At 36.6% G+C, this 24107-nt stretch overlaps 2 protein-coding genes across 2 annotated transcripts; both read right to left on the bottom strand.

The window, feature by feature from the left end:
* Positions 1 to 2093: 2093 nt before the first annotated feature.
* On the bottom strand, positions 2094 to 8058 carry LOC132284550 (disease resistance protein RUN1-like). The gene is made up of 5 exons (XM_059786661.1): positions 7252 to 8058; positions 5574 to 6666; positions 5185 to 5475; positions 3938 to 5088; positions 2094 to 3045 (listed from the first exon to the last, which is right to left on the bottom strand). Exons 1-5 carry the CDS (start codon positions 7842 to 7844, stop codon positions 2946 to 2948), a joined length of 3228 nt encoding a protein of 1075 aa, XP_059642644.1. The 5' UTR covers positions 7845 to 8058; the 3' UTR covers positions 2094 to 2945.
* Positions 8059 to 10368: 2310 nt separating this feature from the next.
* Positions 10369 to 23645, bottom strand: LOC132284399 (disease resistance protein L6-like). Its single transcript, XM_059786510.1, has 5 exons — positions 22095 to 23645; positions 12754 to 13846; positions 12360 to 12650; positions 11756 to 12267; positions 10369 to 10857 (listed from the first exon to the last, which is right to left on the bottom strand). Exons 1-5 carry the CDS (start codon positions 23570 to 23572, stop codon positions 10635 to 10637), a joined length of 3597 nt encoding a protein of 1198 aa, XP_059642493.1. The 5' UTR covers positions 23573 to 23645; the 3' UTR covers positions 10369 to 10634.
* Positions 23646 to 24107: the final 462 nt, after the last annotated feature.

Genomic DNA, 24107 nt, shown 5'->3' with positions numbered 1-24107 from the left:
CCTTTTTCTTTAGAGCTTTAGCTCTCTTTTTCTCCTCGTCGGTTAAAAGGAAGCTGTCAAAAGAGGGGAGTGACAGATCCATAAGATCAGCATCTTCAGCACTGGAGGCAATTTCCATGAGATTGGAAGGAGAAAGAAAGTCCTCTGCAGATGGGGGGTTGTTCCAAACTTGATTCTCAAGGAAAACAAGTCTCTTCTTGGCTGCGGAGAAGGGAAAGTTGTTGAAAAAATACTAAGAAATTCGTAAGTGTGACGAAAAAGTAAAACTTGACATATGAAGCAACCAGTACACTTCTCATGAAGGGAAGGAAGACATTCTATACCTAACTTCCCAAATATGCGAGGGATTGGGAGTTTATTCGATTGATGCACAGACCAGTTCCCTTAACAATTATCATCCTCTCTTTCCACTTCTTCACGGAGGAAGGGAGGTCCGTACATATCCTTTGTTGAAGAGAGAAAGTAAAATAAAAACGGCCAGGCTCGGTCCCATGCCTGGAGATGGTGTCGGTAATCAATAGGTCAGCGAGAGTCAAGTCAAGACTCTCTAGTCTTCGGCGAACAAGAAGAGCCGAGACTATTCGAAGAAAGTTAGGGTTTACTTGAAGAGGGGCAAGACCTAACTTATTGAAGACTAAGTGGTAGAAGGGGTGAAGAGGAAAGCGAAGAGCATTAAGGTGCCCAACCGATAAAAGCAATTCATTCTCTCTGACGCCCTTGCCTGAACTGAAATCAGCCGTCCTTGGATATTCAACAATTTCTACCCCTTCAGGGATTTCAAATTCCTCCATTACAGAGTCAATGGTGAACTTGAGACGCTGAATAGACAAAATCATTTCTTTCTCCTCTTTGGTGAAGATACTATCCGACCCGGAGGTGGATACTTTAGCTTGAGGTAAAGAATCATCCATTTGATTGGCTGAATCGTTTGCAGATTCAAGAGGGTTAGAAATCCTAAGAGGAGGAACCCTAATAAGAGTAGGGGAAAACGAGGGTGTGGACTTAGAATCTACAATTAAGGGTAGGGGAAAACGAGGGTGTGGACTTAGAATCTACAATTTCTATGTGGTCGTGAGTGGATGAGGTGCTCATAGTGAAGGCAAAAGCAAGTCTTAAAGAGGCTCTTGGGTCAGAATAGCAATAGACACTCCTTGAACCGCCTCTTGCAAAATTGGCAACCGTGTAACTTCAATTTCCTTTTAATTAAGAGCCGTAGTCTAATTAAAAAGGGAATTGGGAGTAAAGTGTGGAGGGAAAAATCTCCCTCCAATGAGAGTCGTCCACGTCAACGCAATAAAGAAGTACATATCTATCTTTCATGGATTACAGAAGCCTAGCTCTGGTCAAGCCCAAGTAAAGTCATTACCAGCCCAAGATCGCTAATGTTAAGCTTTCAACCTGTTAGCAAGCTTAGCCGATCCAAGTTATATTCGGCCCAAATTCATTAAAGATGGAACAAGCCCTAATAATCAAAGGATCCTACATGAAAGGAAAGTTCCATATAGGAAAAGTCTGGCATGGAAAGAATTATGAAAAAGAAAGAACTCTATATGTGAAGAATGATGTATATAGAATAAATTGGAGGACAAACAAGGCGAGTCCTACCATAATTCCACCTCCTTTTTGTATATAAATAGAGGCTTAGTCCTCCAATAAAGATCATCGAGTAATATACGTTTTTTTCTAGATAATTCTTGTTAACTGTTATTTTTCTTGAGTGAGTTGTATTATTTCTTTTAACTATTTTGGTTAAGAGAATTTTTGCACCCACAGTAATTTTATCGTGATTTGAATAGTATGATGACGGTAGGTGATTAAACATCCATTTATTTATTTCCAATAAAGATTGAACACCGATTTGTTGCTATGTAAATAATTTTATATATATATATATATATATATATATATATATTCATATACACACATATATATTTGTGAAAATATATTTCAAATTCTAAAGTTTAAAAAATTAATATATTGTTTATATATAATGAATAAGTATTTTTAATTTAATTTTTTAATTATAAATGAAAAATGATATCTATATTAAAATTTAATTGGGAATAATTTTTTTTCTTTTTTATGATTATAAAAGGAACGAAGGTTTTCATTCCATATAATATACTGTACATTAATTTGGTAACTGTGACAACAATTTTTTTTTTTTTTTAGAGAGATAATACAGCGTTAGCGGAAATATATAGAGAGAAATTTTCTTTTTCGCAAAGGTAAGAAAATTCTTAAAAGTTAATTAAATATAGTTAATGTTCACATAACACCTCTATACAATGAAATTATTAGCTTACACACCCTTTGGCATTTTTGAAAGAGTAAAAAGGGTATTACAGTTTTAAAAAAATAGGGGTAGTTTTAGTACACTTTTTCAAATAGGAGTTGAAAGTGCTACACAAAATATACGTCAAAGTGTTTTATGCATTTAACCCATATATATATATATATATATATATATATATATATATATATGGAGTTATGGCAATGGATCTGCAAACCCTCTCTCTGGAATGTGAAAGTAATAATCTGAAGACTACCCAATAGCCAAGTTAATTTTCCAAGCCAAGCCAACGGGATAATACAATTCAGTAGCATCATTCGGCTAAAACTGCAGCATTTACCGAGCCACTAGAGGATACTTTTGTAAAGCAAGCAATTCCAAGATTAAAAATTTTGCCAAATTATCCCGAGTCGCCTTTTGGATAAAAAGTCTCAAGAACTTAGACGTACGTAGCTTTTACAAAATTTATTTTGTAAAATTTGAATTAAGAAAAAGAAACCAGAAGCCACTCCCCCCTATTTTCAATTCAAACGGTAGCTTTTACAAAATTTATTTTGAATTTTAGAACTAGCTAAAAAAGAAAATAAATAAATAATAAGAAAAAAGAGGAGGAAGAAAGGATCTCTTATGCACCGTATAAGCTACAATTGCTTCAAGCCTTCAACAATGCTTCTTCTGTAGCTTCATTTCTATATCCACTGAACACCGGTAACCGCACATTCAATTTTTTCTCTCTCAAATCCGTCCAATACCTATAAATTTAAAGGTAAAAAGCAAATTAATTTGGGCGCATATCATGCCTCAACCTCAATTACTGTAATTAAACCAAAAAAAAAAATAAAAAATTAACTCAAAATCAAAGACAACAAACCTTTTGGCCTTTGAACAGTCTAAATTTCATAGGTTTCACATAGACATCAATTTAGGCCTCAAACCATCTAAATTTCCTAGTTTCTGATAAGCAGCCTTCTAGGCATCAAATAGTTCAATTCCCCTTTTGGATAAATGTCTCTAACTAGGCTTCAAATAATCTCACTCTTGGCTTTAAATAACCACTTAGATAACTTCAGACAAACTAATAGTTAATTTAGACAAACACTTGGCCTTAAAATTGTTTTACTTTTTGGTTTTTGATAACCACCAAAATAGGCTTGCAACAGTCTAATTCTTGGCTTAGGATTGAAACTTATTATTATCTCAACCGGCATTTCACCTTGGATGCATGGGTTAAGGTTAAAAGCCAAACATGAAAAAATCACAGAGCAACAAAAGAATGACTATGCTCCTATGACCCATGGTTAGTTGAGAATGGACATGCTCCTATGACCCATGGTTATTTGACATATCTTTTGGAGGCTGCTAGCGGCATGTCCCCTTTCTTTGAAAGGAGTAATGATTTTGATACTTGCCCTTGAGTACTGATTATAAGTGACATTTTGAACATTTCATTAACTCAAACCATAACCTAAGCTGAGGTATATAAAAAGAATATTAAGCATGCTAGCAATCAAGAAAAATACCTTTTGCAAAAACCAAACAGTAAGTCAACAAGAAAAGAGGGGTGGGATTTGTAACAGCATACCATCACATAGCTTACTGGAAATGTTATTCCAATCCAAGGCAATATTAGAAATAAATCCATACCTGTACAGATGTGAATTGGCTGTACTGATCTGATCTTTGGACCGTCGTACATATGTGTTTGGAAGATGTGGTATTGTTTCCAATGATGTGCACCTTAACACGTCCAAAATCTCCAAAGATTTCAAAGCCTCAAGACCCTCAATCTTATGTAAGTTCTCGCAACCACGCAAATCCAAATATTTCAGCATTTCCAATCCACCAAGCCCTTGGACCTTATCAAGTTCTGAACAATTATTAATAGATAATATCTCCAACTTCTTTAAGTTTGACAAATTGTGCATGTTTTCAGAGGTAGCTAGCATATCACACGCAAATATGTACAAACTAGTCAATGATTCTAATTCTCCAAGCCCTTGAACCTCTGCCAGCTTCTCACAATTCTTAAGCAACAAAGTCAACAAATTTTTCGAATTTGATAGATCCGGCAATCTTTCCAATGAATCACAAAATGCAAGGGATAAATCAACTAGACTTGAGGGTAACCCCAATATACATTGGAGATCATCACAGAACCGTACATCAAGTACCTTCAGCTGAGAAAGGACACCAACATCTTCTGGTAGGGACCTTATGTTCGTATGATCCAAGGTCAGTTTCTCCAAGTTGGATAATCTCCCAATATCTCTAGGAATCTCCACAACATTATGGCACTCGGACAATTGTAATTCCTGTAAATTAACCAGATTTGTAAGGTTAGGGACATAAGTGACATTCAGAATCCTTATACTTGAGGGAAGCCCTGGCTGCAATTCAAGCTCTGTGCAGCCTCCAATATTGAGGGTTTGGAGTCGAGTGAGCCCCAATATGCTCTTTGGTAGGCTTTGAATTTTGGAATCATAAAAGCTCAAGAAGCTCAAATTTGATAGATTCCCCATATTACCAGGAATACCCCCCTCCAAATAATGACATTGTGAGGCATCCATCACTTCCAGATTCTGTAACATCCAAATTTCATCAGGTAACTTCCTTATTTCAGCACATGAAATGTCAAGCACTTTCAAATTCTTCAGACTACAAATGGATTGTTTAATTTCGAACAAACTTTTACATCCACGAAGAATCAATATCTCCAAAGTTGCATAAGATGAAAAGTCGGGAGTTTCCCTCAAAGAACAATTAGCCAGTTGTAGAACTTTCAGCTTATTTGCCATCTGTGAAAAAATAATATGACAGAAAAAGACTAAGCTCAAACAAGTATTTGAAGGGACACCGAAAAAAAAAAAAAACACTAGGGATATCTACAACACCTTGATTTGATTCCAACCCCCCCAGTCTTCTGTGATGCCACTATCTGATAGATCAAGAATGACTAGATTTTTCATATGAAAATTGATTATTTTGAAGTAGGAAGGGCAACCACGCCACTTAAGCCATCTTAACCACGATAGAAGACGCTCAAAATCCCCAACAAGTTCTGCACCATCCACCTGGAGATACCTTAGATATGCTAGCTTTGTGAATTTCTCACTTGTAAAGCAAGGCTTTTTTTGTGATCCTAATTCAAAGCGAAGACTTAAAGCCTCAACCTTTTCTGTTCCCTACCAATGGAAAAAGAAAAGAAAAGTAACAGTGAAAATTATTAGAATAAACGCTTAATCAAATAAGAGTGAAAATTTCAGTGCATTTGTAAATTCACCTTCTGTTCCTCCAAAATATATAGGGCTTCATCGTGCTTCCAAAACCTACTACGGTTTCCCAGAACCATTTCTTCACAGACAATTTTCCTCCCAAGAGCTCTAAGCTGATCATGCATCCTCAGCTTATTAGCATCTCCTACTTTTACTAGAGACAAGAGGCAAAGGACATTGAATTCTTTCTCTGGATGATACTCGCAATCCCGCCACATGTAAAATACAGTTCTTTTATCCATCCCAACAAAAAGACAAGCAATGTCGAGAAATATCTGTCGTTGCCTATGATTTAATGCTTCATAACTTACTCTCAACTTTTTCTCGACTTCATCATGCGGTGTTTCCTCCAACTCCTTCAATGTACCTTCCCATATCTCTAACTCTTTATTAAATAGAAATGAACCTATAACCTCAAGAGCTAGAGGAAGCCCTGCAGCTGAAGATGCAACCTTTCTAGAGATATTGTCGTAGTCTTTTGGAGGAGACTCCCTTCTAAAGGCATGCATGCTGAAAAGTTGAAGAGATTGCAAATGATTCATTATTGGGGGTTCGTAAGTCCCATCAACTTCAAGAGCATTCAAAAGATCTTTGTTTCTAGTTGTAACAATGATCCTACTTCCTCTACCAAATGAACCACGCTCTCCCGCAAGAGAATGAAATTGTGAACTGCCATTCACATCATCAAGAACAATGAGAACTTTCTTGTTAAGAAATTTGTTTCTGCTCATTATTAAACCGCTGTCAACATTAGCAATGTTAGGGCTCCAATTTAGAGTGTCGTTGAGAAGCTGTTTTTGCAAACTAACAAGACCCTGGTGTTTTTGCGCCATTTCTCGAACATCAGAAAGGAAGCTGTGACACTCAAAACTCTTCAAGAGTTTGTTGTAGATGAACTTGGCAATAGTCGTCTTGCCAATACCACACATGCCATGAATAACCACAATTCTTACATCACTGGTGTCAACATCTAACAATCTCATCATTTCTTTTTCGTGATGATCGATTCCAACCAAGTTGTGAGGTACAACCATGTAGTTTTTCTTCAATTCTAGCAACACTGCTGGAACAATGATCTCTTTTACTAGTTTCCCTTGGTACCTAATTGATGCCAAGGTGGAAAATGAGACCAAATAATTACAGCCTAGACGAAGATTAATGTGAAAGTAAAGAGAAAAAGAAGATGATTCTTTTATCCATTTATTTACTTTGGTAGGGAAGCCAATCACACACCCAACTCAAAAAACACCAATTATATACCAGTTGAGTTAAGAGCCAGTGCTAAAAATAATGATTTCTGCTTTTCACAAACGGGTTGATTTTAAGATATAGTTATTTGTTTTAAACTAATGGAATGAATTAATACTGAAGGTATTAAGATTCTTTTTATTATTCATTCTCTTTCCATGTGATTGATATGCAATTTCAATCTCACCCATCACCAGGACCTTGCTATGGTCAATGATCTATTAAATTCCAAAATTTATTACTACTATGAAGTGTTTTTGTACTAATAAAATAAGAGGAACTATTAGGGACAATATTAGGGGCATTAGTCTAAATGGTATGAGCTCTCCTCCTAAAAGGTGAGGGTGACTGCTCGAGCTGGTAATATTGTTAGTGTGCACGTTTGCTTGAACTTTACAAATAAAAATAAAATAAACAAGGGGAAGTAGGATGAATTACCCATAAGCTTCTTTCTCCACATCCCAACCCTTGAGTGATCCGACCTCTCTCAATGCGTCCTTCCAATTGTTAACAGTGTGTTCATCGAAAGACCTCTCGTGCTCGAGAAACGCATCCTTGTAATCCCCACATTGAAGCTTCACAACCGACGGCGCGACGTCGTAGAAAATGGGTACAATGACTTGTCCTTTAGTTCTCCTGCACTCCACCATCTGGGCAAGCTCTTGGAGGCACCATTTGCTCGAAGCATACGTTTTGGAGAAAATTGGGATTGAGATCTTTGATTCTGTAATTGCTTTGAGCAGCTCCGGGCCGATCTCTTCTCCGACGCGAAGCTCATCATCGTCTCGAAAGGTGCGAACTCCGACACCTTTGAGATCGTTGTAGAGATAATCGGTGAAAGTGTAGCGAGTGTCTGGACCTCTGAAACTCAAGAAGACTTCGTATTCACCTCTTTGAAGTGATGCTCTGCATGAACTTGAACTTGCCCTTGCCTCAAACTCCAATTCAGATACAATCCTCCTCTTACTTGGACCCACTGCTTGATCAGACTCCATTTCAGAGACAATCGTCCTCTGTCTTTTTCTCTCCATCAAGGCTCAAATATCTCTTTCTCTCTCTCCGAGATTTGGGCATAGACCTGCTGTAGTTGGAGACAACCCAACAGTTGAGTTTCTGAGTCAAGTCAACCGTAAAGGGCATCTTTTTTCACAGGATAAAAAAAATAAAAAAAAAAATTCACCATCCGAAAAATAAAAGTCCCTAATAAATTTTTTAAAAAGAGTAAATTACATAAAATCTGTTGGACAATCGGACTCTTTTACACAAAATCCTCCTTACTGAAATTTAAGAACAAAATGATAAAGGTGCAAAGTTAAAGTGATGTTATAATGATGAAAATGATTATTAATAGAATATAAAAAATTTATAATAATTTTCATTTTAAGTTTTATTTTTCCCTTTTAATTTACAAAAAATAATAAAATTTTAATTAAATTTTAAAAATTACTTACCACTAAAGTGATGTTATAATGACAAAATTACAACTTAATAAAAATTTTGTTTTTCTTTAAAATGTTATATTTTCTTTTCTATTTAATTTAAAAAAAATAGAAATTGAAGAAAATTTTGAAATTTGTTCCAAGGTTTTTTTCATTTTCTTATAGACGCATCTAATAATTTTTTTTTTACACAAATTTATTCATTTAAATAATTTTTTTGAAAGTAGTTTTTAACAATACCATCATGAAAGAGTTATTTATATTAATTTTAATTTTAATTTTATCTTTGAAAAATAATTTTTTTTAAAATGACAGAGAGTTATGTCCATGGGCATTAATTGAAGTCCTTTGCAAATTTCAATTCTATATATTTTTAGGAAAAATTACATAAACCCCTTGCCCTTGCTCAAGTAGAAAAGAAAAGGATGAGAACTGTAACAGTGGTGAAGCAATTATTTGGAAAAACATTTACAAAATTCAATATCCAAAAAAGCAAATGTGAAGGATTATTACAAGCCACGTGGAAAGAGAAAGTTCAAAACATTACTGGAATAATTGGAAATTTTAAACTCAGGCCAAACATGCTTTGACTGTTGAATCTTGTCTACGGCCTTCTGGTTGGAAACTTCAAGCTTTGATAGCTCCTGAGTGGGCTTGGCACGAAGAAGTTATCGACATTCCTTGTTCCTTCTTCATCCTACATTTCGTCAATTGTTCATCTTCACTTTGTCCAATTCTTGATTTTGCTGAGGCTAAGCTACATTCTGTGCGTAAGTTGGAATAGTCACATTAAAAATAAAAGATATTCTTGAATAATATTAAAAAGAAATGATATTCTTATATTTGCCTCCAGTAGCATCAAAATCAATTTTTTCTCCAATCTATAAAAATAGAGTAAAAATTAAGCAGATTGCATATCATGCCTTAAAATCAATTCACTTCAAAGCGGAAAAAAGAAAAGTAAAACCTCAACTCGTCATCAAATATAAGCAATTTTTAAGCTTTGAATTGTCTAAATTTCCTTGGTTTAAAATTAATCAGCCTTCGTGAACTTCAAAAAAATCTAAATTCCCTAATTGATAACAAATCTTTTCGCCTTTGAATAGTTTAAAACAACCTTCTTATGCCCCCGAATAGTTGACATTTCTAGGTTTCAATACTTCAAATAGCCCAAGTTTCCTATATCCCAATGAACAATAACATTATAGACCTCAATTAGCCTTAAATTTCCAAGGTTTCAGCCAACCCACTTTTTAGGCATTGGATAGTCTAATTGGATTCAGATAAAACCCCAAGAAGGCTTCAAAGAATCTCACTATTGATTTTGAATATTTGCTCTAACATTTGGATAGTTGGACATCAAATAGTCTTTTGTTTGCGATAACCTATCTAATTCTGGGTTAAAGATTGAGCCTCAACTTTATTTCTTAGGCCTTGAAATGCTCAAGTCAAACACAAAAAAACTGGTATATGAAACAGAGTACCAAGAGAAAACTAATCTAAGGATTGAAGCTCTGTGCAGCCTCCCAATTTAAGGATGTGGAGGCAAGTGAAATGTCAAAAACTTTTAAATTCTTCAGATTACCGAAGAATCAATATCTCTATAGTTGCATATGATGAAAAGTCTAGGGTTCTCCTTAAATCACAATTAGCCAGTTGTAGAACTTTTAACCTGTCTGCCAACAGTGAAAAAAAAAAAAAAAAATAGCAGAAAAAGATTAATTTTAAACAAGCATATAAGTTAACGTCTCATAAATTGCCCACAACTTTCTCTCAACTTTATCATGAGATAGTTCTTTCAATTTCTTCAATGTATCTTCCCATATCACTTTCTCATTTTCAGATAGAAACGAACTCAAGACCTCAAGGACTAGAGGAAGCCCCGCAGCAGAAGCAACCTCTGTGAAGATCCTAATATAGTCTTTTGAAGGTTAACACTTCTAAAGGCATGCGTGGTGAAAAGTTGAAGAGAATTCATAAATGAAGGTTCATAAGTCGCATCCACTTTAAGATCATTTAAAATATTTCTGTCTTTGGTTGTAACTATGATCCTACTTACTGAACCAAACCATCACGCTTTGCAACAAGCAAAGCAGATTGAGAGCTTTCAGTCACATTGTCCAGAACAACGAGAACTTTATTTCTGAGAAATATGTACTTTATCACAGACTCCTCTATCAACATCTAAATGTCAGGACAATAGGAAGTTGAGCTATGGTTTCGCTCCTTTGAATGCATTTACAGCCTTGAACAGCAAGCGGAGCTTTTTCCAGGGGTCTCGAATCTCGCGGTAACAGAAGAGCTTTCGCTCTTCTTTGCTCTCTGACCCCTCTCTTGGTGCTGTGAGCTCTGTTTATCTGCATAGTAAGACAAATCCCACTCTTAGTGCTTATCTGTGTAGTATTTGGCTCCTCGGAATGCATTCACAGCCTTGAAGAACACGCGCAGCTTTTGCCAGGGGTCTTGAATCTTCACTGCATAATTCCCCAACTGCATATTTCGAACTCCCTTGTAGCTTTCCTCCATCTTCCTCCTCTTCTCTCCCTCAACAGCACCACCACTTGCCTCTTGTAGCCTTATGCCCATTTTACGCTTTTCAGGAAACCTATAAAAAATAAGAGTAAGAAAGTAAATTAAGAAAACTGTGAATCATGCCTCAACCTCATTTTTTATTTTTATTTTTTATTTTTATTTTTATTTTAAAAAAACAAATCCTCAATAAACATAAACAATAAAACAATCTTTTAGCTTGGAATAGATGTGTCCTTCTTAGACTTTGAAAAGTATAAATTTCTCAGGTTTCAGATACCCAACATTTTAAGCCTTGAATAGGCTAAACCAACCTTTTTAGGCAAGAAAAGTCTAATTTTCCATTAACCAACCTTGGGTTTAGACTAGTTTAAATTTCCTAGATTTCCAATAACCAATCATATAGACTTCTGATAATCTACTCAGTTCCGGATAACTGTAACTAGGCTTCAAATTATGTCTCTCTTGACCGCTTAAATAGCATCAGATAGTTTAACATTTGATTTCAAATCACACCTAATGAAATTCAAGTAGTTTAATTTTTGGTTTTGAATAACCACCTAAATAGGCTTCAAATAGTTTTAAGTCTAGGTTTCGGATTGAGCCTCATTTTTATCATCATCAACATCCCACCACAGACACGTGGGTAGGAGGTCAAAGTCAAAACGACAAAACTGGTTTATGAAACAGAGTGTGAGAGAGTTAACAGTTTAGTTGTTGGCTCATGTAAATAACCATTTTAACTTTCTTGTTAGGAGATAATATCGATACTCTTTGTCATGATAATGATATATGATGCTTTTGTAGATTTCATCAACTCCTCCAACCACAACCTTAATTGATATATAGAAACAAAGGATAATAAGAAGCAATGAAGAAAAATCACTCTTGCAAAAACCATATAGTTACTCTACACAGAGAGAGAGAGAGAGAGAGAGAGAGAGAGAGAGCCATTTTTTAAATAAATTCCATACCTTTCTATTAAGGGGTCCAAGGTCAATTTCTCCAATTTGGCAAATTTGCCAATATTAGGGATACAAGGTACATCCAGGCTCGTTACACTTGACGGAAGCGGTGGCAATGCTTGAAGCTCTGTGCAATCTCCTAATTTAAGGGTCTGGAGGCAAGAGAGCTTCGAAAGGCTCAATGGCAGGCTTTGAATTTTGGTATCATAAAAGCTCAAGAATCTCAAAGATGTTAAACTCCCCATATTACTAGGAATGTGTCCCTTCAAATAGCTACAATGTGTGAAATCCATCACTTCCAGCTTCTCCAACATCCAAATTTCGTCAGGTAAATTCCTTAAATCAGCATATGAAATGTCAAGCACTTTTAAATTCTTCAGATTACCAATGGATTGGTCAACTTCGACCAAGCTTTTGCACCGTTGAAGAATCAAAATCTCTAGAGCTGCATATGATGAAAAGTCTGGAGTTCTCCTTAAAGCACAATTAGCCAGTTTTAGAACTTTCAACCTATTTTCCATCTGTAAAAAATAAATAAATAACAGAAAAGATTAATTTTAAACAAGTAAATGACTGAATAGAATAAAACAAAAGTAGAGCTATCACACAAAACCTGGATTTGATTCCAACCCCCCCAGTATTCCGTGATGCCGCTATCTGATAGATCAAGAATGACTAGATTTTTCAAATGAAAATTGTTTGGTTTAAAATGCGGAGGGCAACCACGCCAACTAAGCCATCTTAAATAGGGAAAAAGATTATCAAAATCCCCAACAAGGTCTATGCCATCAGCTTGGAGATACCTCAGAGATACTAGTTTCATGAACTCCTTACTTGTAAAGCGAGGCTTCTTTTCAGAACCCGATACAAAGCAAAGACATAGGGCTTCAACCTTTTCTGTTCCCTGCCAATAGAAAAAATAAGTAAACAATAATATAGTATGAGAAGATTTCACAACCATTTACATTAAACTAAGGGGTATGAAATTCAGTACGCTCAAATCTTACCATTCGTCCCTCCAATATGTCCAATGCATCATCATGATCCCACAACCTACTACGATTTCCTAGAAACTTTTCTTCATAAACGATTTTCCTACCAAGAGTTCTAAACTGGTCATGCATCCTCAGCTCATTAGCATCTCCCACTTTTACAAGAGACATGAGACAAAGGACATTAAATTCCTTTTCTGGATGATAGCCACAATCATCCCACAAGTAAAACACCGTTGCTTTTTCCATCCCAGCGAAAAGACATGCAATATCAAGAAATATCTGTTGTTGGGTATAAGTTAATGTTTCATAAATTACCCTCAACTTTCTCTCAACTTCATCATGAGATATTTTTTTCAATTTCTTCAATGTATCCTCCCATACCACTTTCTCCTTGTCAGATAGAAAGGAACCCATGACCTCAAGAGCTAGAGGAAGCCCTGCAGCAGTAGAAGCAACCTCTCTAGAGATACTAATATAGTCTTCTGAAGGAAAATACCTTCTAAAGGCATGCATGCTGAAAAGTTGAAGAGACTGCAGGGAATTCATAAATGGAGGTTCATAAGTCGCATCCACTTTAAGATCATTTAAAATATTTCTGTCTCTGGTTGTAACTATGATCCTACTTCCTGAACCAAACCAGCCACGCTTTCCAACAAGCATATCAAATTGAGAGCTTTCAGTCACATCGTCAAGAACAAGAAGAACTTTCTTTCTGAGAAATACGTACTTAATCACATTGACTCCACTATCAATGTCAGAAATGTCAGGACACCATTTTAGGGTGTCAGTGAGAAGCTTTTTCTGCAAATTAAAAAGACCATTGCATTGTTGCGTTGTTTCTTGAATATCTGCAAGGAAGCTATGACACTCAAAGCTCTCAAAGAGTTTGTTGTAGACGAACTTGGCAACGGTTGTCTTGCCAATACCATCCATGCCATGGATACCAACAATTTGTACTTCGTTGGAGATGACATTTAATAATCTCATCATTTCATTTAGGTGGTAATTCATCCCAACCAAGTAGTCAGTCACAACCATGCTTTTCCTTTTTAACTCTAACACCACTGTTGGAACAATAATCTCTTTTATTAATTTTCCTTGATACCTAATTGATGTCAACAGAAAAACAAAACAATAAATTAGTGCGGAGAAGAAAACTATAGGGCCCATTTGGCAACCATAGTTGCTTTGTGCTTTTGCTTTGACCCAAAGCAGAAGCAATGTTTCTGTTTTTAGAGTGTGTTCAACACTATTTAGAAGCTTATTTGGTAAGGTAAATTGTTACAAGATTTTTAGAAGCAAAAACACGAAAGCATGTTTGGTAAAAAGTGTTGCAATTTTGAATGGTTAGTTAAAAATGTTATTTCAGATTTTTTTTTTTTTTTTTTGAACAGTGTTTGCTACAGTGCGAAAGCAAACAAAAGCATCATTTTGATGCTTCCGAGTTCCGATTTTGGCCTCAATTTTGGAAGCGCTTCGGTACTATTCAAAAGCATAACAAATATTACCAAACATGTTTCGTGTTTTTGCTTCGCTACAGTACACTAGCAAAAGCAAAAAATACGAAGCAAAAGCACTAGCCAAACAGGCCCATAATAAACAATAGAGCAGACAAATGATTTTAAGTTGCATGTAATTATTTTGGACCACTGTTACAAGTACTCGAGTATGTGTGTCAGGTGCTGGTACGTCACGTTGGACATTTCAGATCCGAAAACAAAAGGACACAAGGACACTATTAATTATTAATATTATAAAGAAAATAATAAAATAATATCTTTATAATTTAAAACAACACTATAATAAAATTAAATTATATGATATACTTTTTAGGTACATGTGAGGGTGAATCTTGGAGCAATGGTAAGATTGCTCCACTGTGACCAAGAGATCATGGGGTCAAAAGAAGAAAATAGTGTCTCCACATGCGGAGGTATGGCTGCCTACATTTGACCCTCCCCGCAATAGCAGGAGCCTCATGCACTAGTCTAATTTATTGCTTGGTAGGTGTATGCCCAACCAAAGTGTCTCAACACACATCCCATACTCGTGTACGTGTAATGCGTGTCCGACAAGAGTATTTCACCTACTTGTGAAAAGTCTATGTAACAAAGTTTTGGACGTATTGAATTAATTAATACAGAACTTTAAGTTATTTTAGGGACTCATTAATTCAGAAAACCAATTATACTTTTGTTTGTCCCTCTAATTGGATTTTGAATTTCTATTCTACCAATAGCCTAAAGATTCTTGCTATTGTATATGATTCTTGAATTCCTACAATTTTTTTAGGTTTCTATGCTATAGAATAAAGGGCTTATTAGGAAGAATGAATTACTCATCACCTTGTTTCTCAACCTCTCAACCCTTTAATGCTACAACCTCTCCCACTGCCTCCTTCCAATCCTCAACAATCCTGTTGGGATTTTTGTCTCAAAATTCCTAATTTAATTAGGTTTCCATTTTAGAGTTGTATATTGTTTAGGCAATTTCTTGTTACACAAGTCTTGAGCTCCAAGGAATTGTAATCCTTATCCAACAAGGTACTGGGTCTAGGACTTCCATATTAGGAAGAATGAATTACTTAGGGGTGTTCAAAAAATCCAGTAAACCGAAAAACCGGACCGGACCGTATTGAATTGGGCGGTTTGAGCTAGTTGTATAGTGGTTTGATCCGGTCCTGGACCCAAAATTATTGAACCGTAATTTTTCGGTTCGGTCCTGGTTTAGGGTCGTGCTGGACCGGACCAGCTCAGACCTAACCGTTACTATGTTATATGATATATATATATATATATATATATATATATATATATATTTATATTTATATATGCATATCATATCCTAAACCTAAATCAAGTAAAATTCTCACGTGCCCCCTTCCTTTCTTTTGTTCTTTAAATTTCTTTTAAAAAAAGTCAAATTTCCCTTTTCAAATATAGCTCAATTTTCTTTCCTTTCCTTTCCTTTCCTTTCAAATATGTCTCAATTTTCTTTCTTTTTTTCTTCTTAAAATTCTTTTTTTTGCGTGTTATATCAATGTTAGTTGATTTTTTTTTTTTTTTTTGCCCCCTCTAAATTAAAATAAAATAAAAAGAAAATCAACTGAAACCGACAAACCGAACCAAACCAAACCGGTTTTTCGTGGTTTGGTTTGGTTCCATGGACATTATGGTTCGGTCTGATTTCAAAAATAGTGAAACCGTTATAAATAATTTGGTCCCAAAATACTCCTAATCCGGTCCAAATCGGACCGTGTGCACTCAATTACTCATCACCTTGTTTCTCGACTTCCCAACCCTTTAATGCTCCAACCTCTCCCACTGCCTCCTTCCAATCCTCAACAATCCTGTTGGGATTTTTGTCTCAAATTCCTAATTTAATTAGGTTTCCATTTTAGAGTTATATATTGTTTAGGCAATTTCTTATTAGATAAGTCTTGGGCTCCAAGGAATTGGGTTTAGGACTTCCATAAATAGGTACCAAAGTTTTGGGTTGATAGTTATGAAATTGAGAAAGATGTGATCTCATAGGAGAGTTGATTGGGTAGTGATACATTATAGGTTGGTTGAGTAGTGAAAACACCAGTTGCACTAGTAGCGAGCAGATAGGCTCGTGGAGTGATGTATGGTGAAAAGATATGTATACGGTAATGGTACTCTATTATTGTAATATCTCTACGGAATCTCTTCTCATCTATGGATGTAAGACGATTTTGGCCAAACCACGTATATCTTGTGTTGTGATTGCTCTGTTGGATTTCATTAGAATCTCGTTGTTAGCGCGCTTCCGCAGCCCCAACAAATTGGTATCAAAGTTAAAGGTGAAGGAGATTCAGAAAACATAAGAAGTCTCAACAGGTACTACAATGGGTTTTAGTTGCAAGTGGAGTCAATCAATCGACTTGTTTGATCATGATGGTTGGCATGGAGCTCAAGTAGTCAAAGTGGAGCCTTGGAGATTTGATGCAACATACAGTGTGGACTATCATAGTTTTGTAAAAGGATCGTGATATCTTGGCAAGCACCTAAAGAGTAAGAAGAAACTGGCTCCTTGTGTGAAAGTCCCTAAATCAAACTGGGAGGAACTAATTCCTTGGATGAAAGTCCCTAAATCAGACAACATCAAAGAGATGGTCCGTGAGTGAAAGTCCCTAAAGAGCGGTTTGGTTTGTGTGCAAGATTGAAGTTGCAATAACTTATCCTGAACAATGTCGTGGGAAGCGATGATTGGCTAGATGGAATTTGAGCCAAGTGGAGAATGTTGGGAATATCGTCTCACATTCCTAATTGAATTAGATTTCTACTTTAGAGTTGTATTTTGCTAGGTAATTTATTGTTAAATATGTCTTGGGCTCCAAGGAATTGGGTTTAGGACTACAAATACCAAGGTTTGGGGTTGAGACTTGTGAGATTAAGAGAGATGTAATCTCATGGGGGAGTTGATTGGGTAGAGATACATTATGGATTGGTAGAGTAGTAAAAACACCAGTAGCGAGGAGTTAGGATCGTGGAGTGGTACATGGTGAAAAGACATATACACGGTGTTACTTTACTACTATGATATCTCTACAAAATCTCTTCTTATCTGTGAATTAGACAGATTTTGGCCGAACCACGTTATATCTTGTGCTTGTGTGTGATTGCTTTGTTGGCTTTCATTGGATCTCGATGTTCACACATTGAAGATGGGTAAAATCACTTGTCCCATAGTTCTTTTGCACTCCACCATCTGAGCAAGATCGCAAAGGCACCATGTACTAAAGTTTTTAGACAAGATTGGGATGGAGATCTTTGACTCCCTGATTGATTTGAGCAGCTATGTTCTGCTCTCTTCTCCTTTGCGAAGTTCATAATAATCTCGAAAGGTGCAAACTTGTACACCATTGAGATCATTGTATTGGAAATGGTGAAGGTGTCTGGGCATCTAAAACTCAAAAAGACTTCATCTTCGCTTACCACTTCCAGGTCTTCCAACATCCAATTACATCAGTTAACTTTCTTATACCAAGACACCCTGAAACATCGGGCACTTTTAAGTTTTTTAAATAAACAATGGATTGATCAATATTGACCAAACTTTTGCAGAATCGAATAACCAATCTCTCAAAAGTGGTATATGTTTAAAAGTCAGGAGTTCTCCTTAAAGCACAATGACTGAGATCAGGAGCTTCCAACCTTATTGCCATCTTCTCAAGAAAGGAAAAAAGAGAGTGAGAAATAATATCAAACAATTAAATGGTGGGACACGAGAAATGAAGCAGAGATATTCTATGAGACCTTGATTTGATTCCAACACTCCCAGTCTTCTGTGATGTCACTGTGACAAATCGAGACTAACTAGATTTTTCAAACTTTCATCAAGTAACTTCCTTGCAGGTAACATCCTTATATTGAAAGACCTTGAAATGTCGAGCACCTTTAAATTCTGGAGATGACCAATGATGGGTCAATTTCGACCAAACTTTTACAGAATCAAAGAATTAATCTCTCTAAAGTTGCATATGAGTCTAGAGTTCTCCTTAAAGCACAATAACTGGGATCTCAGTAAAGTTGAATGTATTGAAAAGTCGGGAGTTCTCCTTAGAGCACAATAACTGAGATCGAGAGCTTTCAACTTTTATGCCATTTGCAAAAAAACAAAAGGAAAAAGGAACCAAAAGTTTATTAAAAATAATAATAATTTCAAACAATTAATTGGATGGACTCAAGAAACAAAGTACAGATATACCACCAAGACTTCGATTTGATTTCAACCTTCCAGTCTTCAATGATGTCACTTGGTATAGATAAAAAAATGACTAGATTCTTCAAATGAAAACTAGTTGGTCTAAAATAAGGAGGGCAATCACGCCGATTAAGTCATTTAGCTAGGGAAAAAGATGCTTAAAATACCCAACAAAGTCGGCACCATCCACTTGGAGATACCTTAATTTTTAAGTTTCGTGAATTCCTCAGTTGTTTAATTTACTATTTTCGTGAATTCCTCATTTTTAAAGCAAAGTTTGAGACATCATCTCTACAGAGAGAAGACTGAAGGTTTCAATCCTATCCGTTCCCTAACAATGGAAAACTTAAAACATAAGCCAACACCATATTAAGAACAGATTTACAGCATGAACTCCATTTTATTGTGTGCAAGTGTGTTTATGCATGTCTATTAACAGATGACATGAATGAGGATGAAGAAAATATTCAATTATTTCATAAGACGCGTAAAATTCTTTGCACTCAAATAATACCCTTCGTATCTCCAATATGTCCAAGTCTTCCTTTTGATCCCATTGCATAATACTTTTTTCCTGGATTCTTGAAAGTTTTTGTCTTTTTTTGACGATTTCCCTACCAAGATCTCTAAGCCAATCACGAATACACAACTCCTTACAGTCATCTTCCATTATTTAAATTTTTTTTTTTATAAGTAAGAATATATTAGAAAGCGTTCAAAAGGGGAATGCATCCCAAAGACTATAGAAGGGCAGAAGCCAAATAAAGGATTCTAAGGACCCAAGGAACCCAAAAAATCAACCATTTCCTCTATAAATTTACAATCTCTCCCCGTCACCCAACTAAAAAGAGAACTAATAATAAGAAATTTCAAAGCCCCAATGGAGGATTCCTCCCCCATCAAAAGATCTTCTATTCCGCTCCTTCCAATTACACCAACAAACGCAGAGGGGAATCGCCCTTCAAAAATCCCGGACCTGGACCCCACGCTGCAACCTCTCCAAGCATCAATCAAATCCCTCGAAGACTGAGACATAACCCATTGGACTCCGAACATACAATCATCTTCCATTTTACTAAAGACATTGAACAAAGGACATCAATCAATGTCCTCTAAATGATAGCCACATTCATGATTCACCCCACATGTAAAATCATATGTTTTATCCTTCTCAATAAAAGTAAAACAAGTAATATCAAGAACGATCTGCTGTTCCTCATAATTTAGTGCATCATAACTTATTCTCGATGAATCCTTCACTTGATCACTTGGTATTCTCTTCATCTTCTTCAATGTATCTTTCTATACCACTTTCTTCTTGTCTGATGGAAACAAACCTACAACCTCGAGCACTAGAGGAAGCCCTGTAGAAGTGGATCTAATTTCTCCAAAGATGCTATCATATTCTTTCGGCCGAAACATTGTTTTTGAAAGTTCAAGAGCTTGCACAGGGTTCATACATGGGCTTTCATAAGTCCCATTCACTTCAGAAGCATTTGAAACATGCATCTCTAGTTGCAACAATGATCCTGGCCAAACCAACCAACGTTCCCCACGAAGACAATCAAATTGTGACTTATTCAATCAAATCGTCAAAAACTTTCTTTTTGAAAAATTTGTGTTTTTAGTCAGCTCAATTTCACTGTTAACACCAGAAATGTCAGGGCGCAATTTAGGGTATCAATAAGTTGTTCCTAAAACCTTAGAAGATTAATGCGATGTTGCACCCATTCTTGAACATTTCCAGGAAAGCTACGACATTCAAAGCTCCTGTAGAGTTTGTTGCAGATGAACTTCGCAGTGTTTATTCATTCCAATACCAACCATGCAATGGAAACCAACAATTCAATCTGGAGTTTAGAATTCTCATTATTTAATTGTCATAAAAATGAGATAGTGGGCATAAAATCAACACCCGTGTTGACAATATGATGAACACCATTTATGCATATGTATAATATGAGATGACATGAATGAGAATTAACAAAACATCAATTATATAAATAAAAAGCATAAGATTCAATGCACTAAAATCTTACCATTCATGTCAGCAACACACCCAAGGCTTCCTTGTGATTCCAGAACCTGCTATGCTTTCCTGGATACATGATTTCTTGATCGATGATGTCGCTACCAAGGTCTCCAAGAGATCATGCATCCTCAATACATTGTCATCTCTCAATTTTACTTCAGACATTACGAAAAGGACATCTATTTTGCCCTCCTAATGATAGCCTCAATCATCCCAAAGTAAAATGCATACATATGTTTTAATCCAGTCCAATAGAATTACATGAGATATCGAGAAAAAATTATTGTTGCACATAATCTAGTCCATCATGACATATTCTCAATGTATTCATCACTGCATAACTTGGTCTTTCCTTCAACTCCTGCAATGTAGCTTCCCATTCGTAGATAGAATAGAAACTAGGAAGGAAAAAAAAACACATAGATAGAAAAGAACCTATGGCCATAAGAGCCAGAGGAAGTCCTGCAGCACTTGACATAACCTTTCTAGAGATACTAACATATGAAACTCCATTTTGAAGGCATGCATGCTGAAAAGTCGAACAGATTGCTCAGCGTCCAATTCTGAGGGTTCATAAATCTCGTTCACTTTAGAAGATATAAAACATATTTTTTCTCTAGTTGAAAACTTGAAACTATTATCCTACTTTGTGAACCAAACCATTTACAGTTTTCCAAAAGCATACAAAATTGAGAATGTTTACGCACATAAAAAAGAAAAATTCTTTTGGAGGAATTTCCCTTCAAGAAAGCTACCACATGGATTCCAAGAGTTTATTGTATATGAACTTGGCAATACTTCTTCACCGAGAGAGAGAGACTGAGAGAGAGAGAAAAGCCCTTAAACTTGGCAATAGTTATCTCGCCAACAACTCCTACATCATCGGAACAGTATTTAATAGTCTGGTTATTTCATTTGCGCAATGATTGATTCCAACCAAATTTTCAGTTACAACCATGTATTTCGTCTTCGACTTAACACTGCTGGAATAATCTTTTATTTTACTAGTTTTCCTGGATACCTGATTAAAGCTAAGGGGGGAATGAAACCAATAATTAGCCCCTAGAAGGAAATCAAAGTAAACAATAAGGGCTAAAGGGGGTGGAAATGATGATTTCTTTTCTTTCCTTTTTATTTATTTATTTATGTTGGGTAAATTATTTGTAAGCTCAACTCAAACAAACTCACAAGTGCCTCCAAGTGGGACTTGAATCCTAAGTTTCTATTTGAAAGGAGGAGATACCACCTAAGTTAAGAGTATTCATAAGAATGGTGAATTCTGCTTTTTACAGTGTGGTCGAGTTTAAGTTAAAAGTTATTTATTTTAGACTTATGGAATACTTTGGTACTGGTAGAAGTTATTTTAGTGCCTAGTTGACTCGCAAAGCAAAACCAATCATATTGAAGTTGTTCTTATATTTTTGTCCCATTCAATTTGATTCTGAATTGCAATCCTACAAATTGCCTGAAATTAAACTTCTTGCTAAGGTTTATGAATTACTGAATTCCAACAAGGTTATGAAGTTCTTAAGCTATATATATATAAAATAAAATAAAATAAATTAGGGTTTCTGGGCAAGAGTGAGTGAATTACCCATCATCATCTTCTTTATTCACTTGCCAACCCTTGAGTGCCCCAACCTCTCTCAGCGCCTCCTTCCATTCTTCAACAGTCCTTTCATCAAAACACCTCTCGTGCTTGCGAAAGGCTTCCTCGTAACTCCCAGATTGATGCCTCACATCCGATGGTTCAACATCATAGAAGATGGGTAAAATGAGCTGTCCCGTGCTTCTCTTGCAATCCACCATCTTGGCGAGCTCGCGGAGGCACCCATGACTCGAGGCATAGTTTTTGGAGAAGATTGGGATTGAGACCTTCGATTCTGTGAGGTGTTCCGGGCGGAACTTATCTCCTCCGCGAAACTCGGTATCGTCTACAAAGGTTCGAACACTTACCCCACTGAGTTGGCTGTATAGGTAAGCGGTAAAAGTGTCCCAGGTGTCTGGGCCTCTGAAACTCAAGAAGACTTCGAATTCGCCTCCTGCAAGAGGCCCAGACAATCCCGAAGCACCACTTGGCGTGTTTGGGGCCAGCTCTGCCATTTTCGTCTTCTCGCTTTCTGCAAGTCGGGATGAGGATATGGAGGGTGATGCTCGAACCCCAGTTAACTCCTGAACAAGGGCTTGGAATTCGGTGGGGGTGCAAATATAGATTTTTACACGCCCTTTGGATCGTTTCTTTGGGTTATGTGCAGAGCGGTTGATCTCGTCGGCGTGAGTGAGCTCAGATCTCAGTGTCTCGGACGAGACGGTGTAATCAACCCGAGGGGAAGAAATTGGTCTTGAAGACGGGTCGAAAGAGTAGAGAGATAGGTCAAGCATAGGTTCGGTGGTGGAAAGAGTCGGGCTGCGCTGCCAGTCGATGTAGAGCCGGTCTTTGAAGGAATCGCCGATACCGCGCTGGAACGAGACGATGTCGCCGGCGACAAGCTTATTCTCTTTGACGAAGCGTCTCCAGCCCTTGGTCATTACGTAGCTCTGGCTGCTGTTCCAGTAGGAGTAACGGAACCGCCACAGCTTCCCGTTCCGATCCTCGAAATTCAAGAGGATTCCCTTCTCCTTCGTCGACGAATCGAACGGGAAGTACTTTTCGGCATGTTGGTTAGGGATGACCAGTCGGTTGAGCTTGCCCACGTCGCTCGGCGTCACGACCTTGTCGAACATTTGCTCTCTCTCCACCACCACTGCTCGATCGGGTGGTGGTGGATCAAGCACCCGGGCAGTTGGTTTCAAGAAAGATGAGGTGGATTCGGCGCATAAATCGTACTCTACGTCATCCGTTGGCGACTCTGGCGGTGGGTTAGACGTGGGACCAAAACGGGCGGTTGGGTTCAAGAAAGCTGAGATCGATCCGAAGCGTGAATCGTACTTTTCATCGCCACCACTTGTCTCTCCAGAAGCCATTTCTTGTAGAGAGTTAGAGACAGAATCATATATATTTACAGAGATAGGGAATAATGTTTGGGAGACAGATTTGAAGTTGGGCATTGGGCAAGGATCTGCAAAATTCATAAGCTTCAGACAACCGACCCAACAGAAAAGTCAACTTAATTGACAAGCCAATCAAACAGGTACACAACGATTCATCTTTGGGCTAAAAAAGGTTGCAATACTTTCCGTAACAGGAACTTGTTTTAGTTTCTCTATTTTAAGGCCCAAAAGTTTGAGAATTTAGACCTCTAAAAGGTGCATTTTTATATTTTAAATTAAAGTTATTGAATTTCTTATCATTTGTGGACTCACTTATAAACTGTCTCTAGACACTTTAAATCTTGTGTTTATGTGTAATTATTTATTATTTGAGATTTTTTTATTTTATTTTATTATTATTATTATAATTTTTTGGGTCATTTGACAAGAAACTCAGGTTTTATTATTTGAGATTGGATTTCTATTTTTGTGCCTTTACATTGCCCCTTTGAAATTCATTCTGAATTTCAGTCCCATCCATTTCCTAACGTTCTTCAGATCTTTTACGATCTCTGGAAGAGTCATCAAAAAAAAAAATTTAAATCCATATCACGAAAATTTGTTGTGAATCCATTTT

This window comes from Cornus florida, unplaced genomic scaffold (assembly GCF_030987335.1).
Source record: "Cornus florida cultivar Cherokee Brave unplaced genomic scaffold, ASM3098733v1 CherokeeBrave_3.0.0_Hap2_Chr11, whole genome shotgun sequence".
Classification (NCBI taxonomy): domain Eukaryota; kingdom Viridiplantae; phylum Streptophyta; class Magnoliopsida; order Cornales; family Cornaceae; genus Cornus; species Cornus florida.
The sequence above is the reverse complement of the archived record's forward strand: the minus strand, read 5'-3'. Positions and strand labels throughout refer to the sequence as shown.

Coding starts and splice junctions, on each gene's coding strand:
- LOC132284550 (XM_059786661.1), bottom strand. CDS start 7,844: ATGGAGAGAAAAAGACAGAGGACGATTGTCTCTGAAATGGAGTCTGAT. Junction 5,089..5,184: donor GGGGTTGGAATCAAATCAAG/GTGTTGTAGATA, acceptor ATTTTTTCACAG/ATGGCAAATAAGCTGAAAGT. Junction 3,046..3,937: donor GCCAATTCACATCTGTACAG/GTATGGATTTAT, acceptor TTAAATTTATAG/GTATTGGACGGATTTGAGAG.
- LOC132284399 (XM_059786510.1), bottom strand. CDS start 23,572: ATGAATTTTGCAGATCCTTGCCCAATGCCCAACTTCAAATCTGTCTCC. Junction 12,268..12,359: donor GGGGTTGGAATCAAATCCAG/GTTTTGTGTGAT, acceptor TATTTTTTACAG/ATGGAAAATAGGTTGAAAGT. Junction 10,858..11,755: donor TTGGACCCCTTAATAGAAAG/GTATGGAATTTA, acceptor TATTTTTTATAG/GTTTCCTGAAAAGCGTAAAA.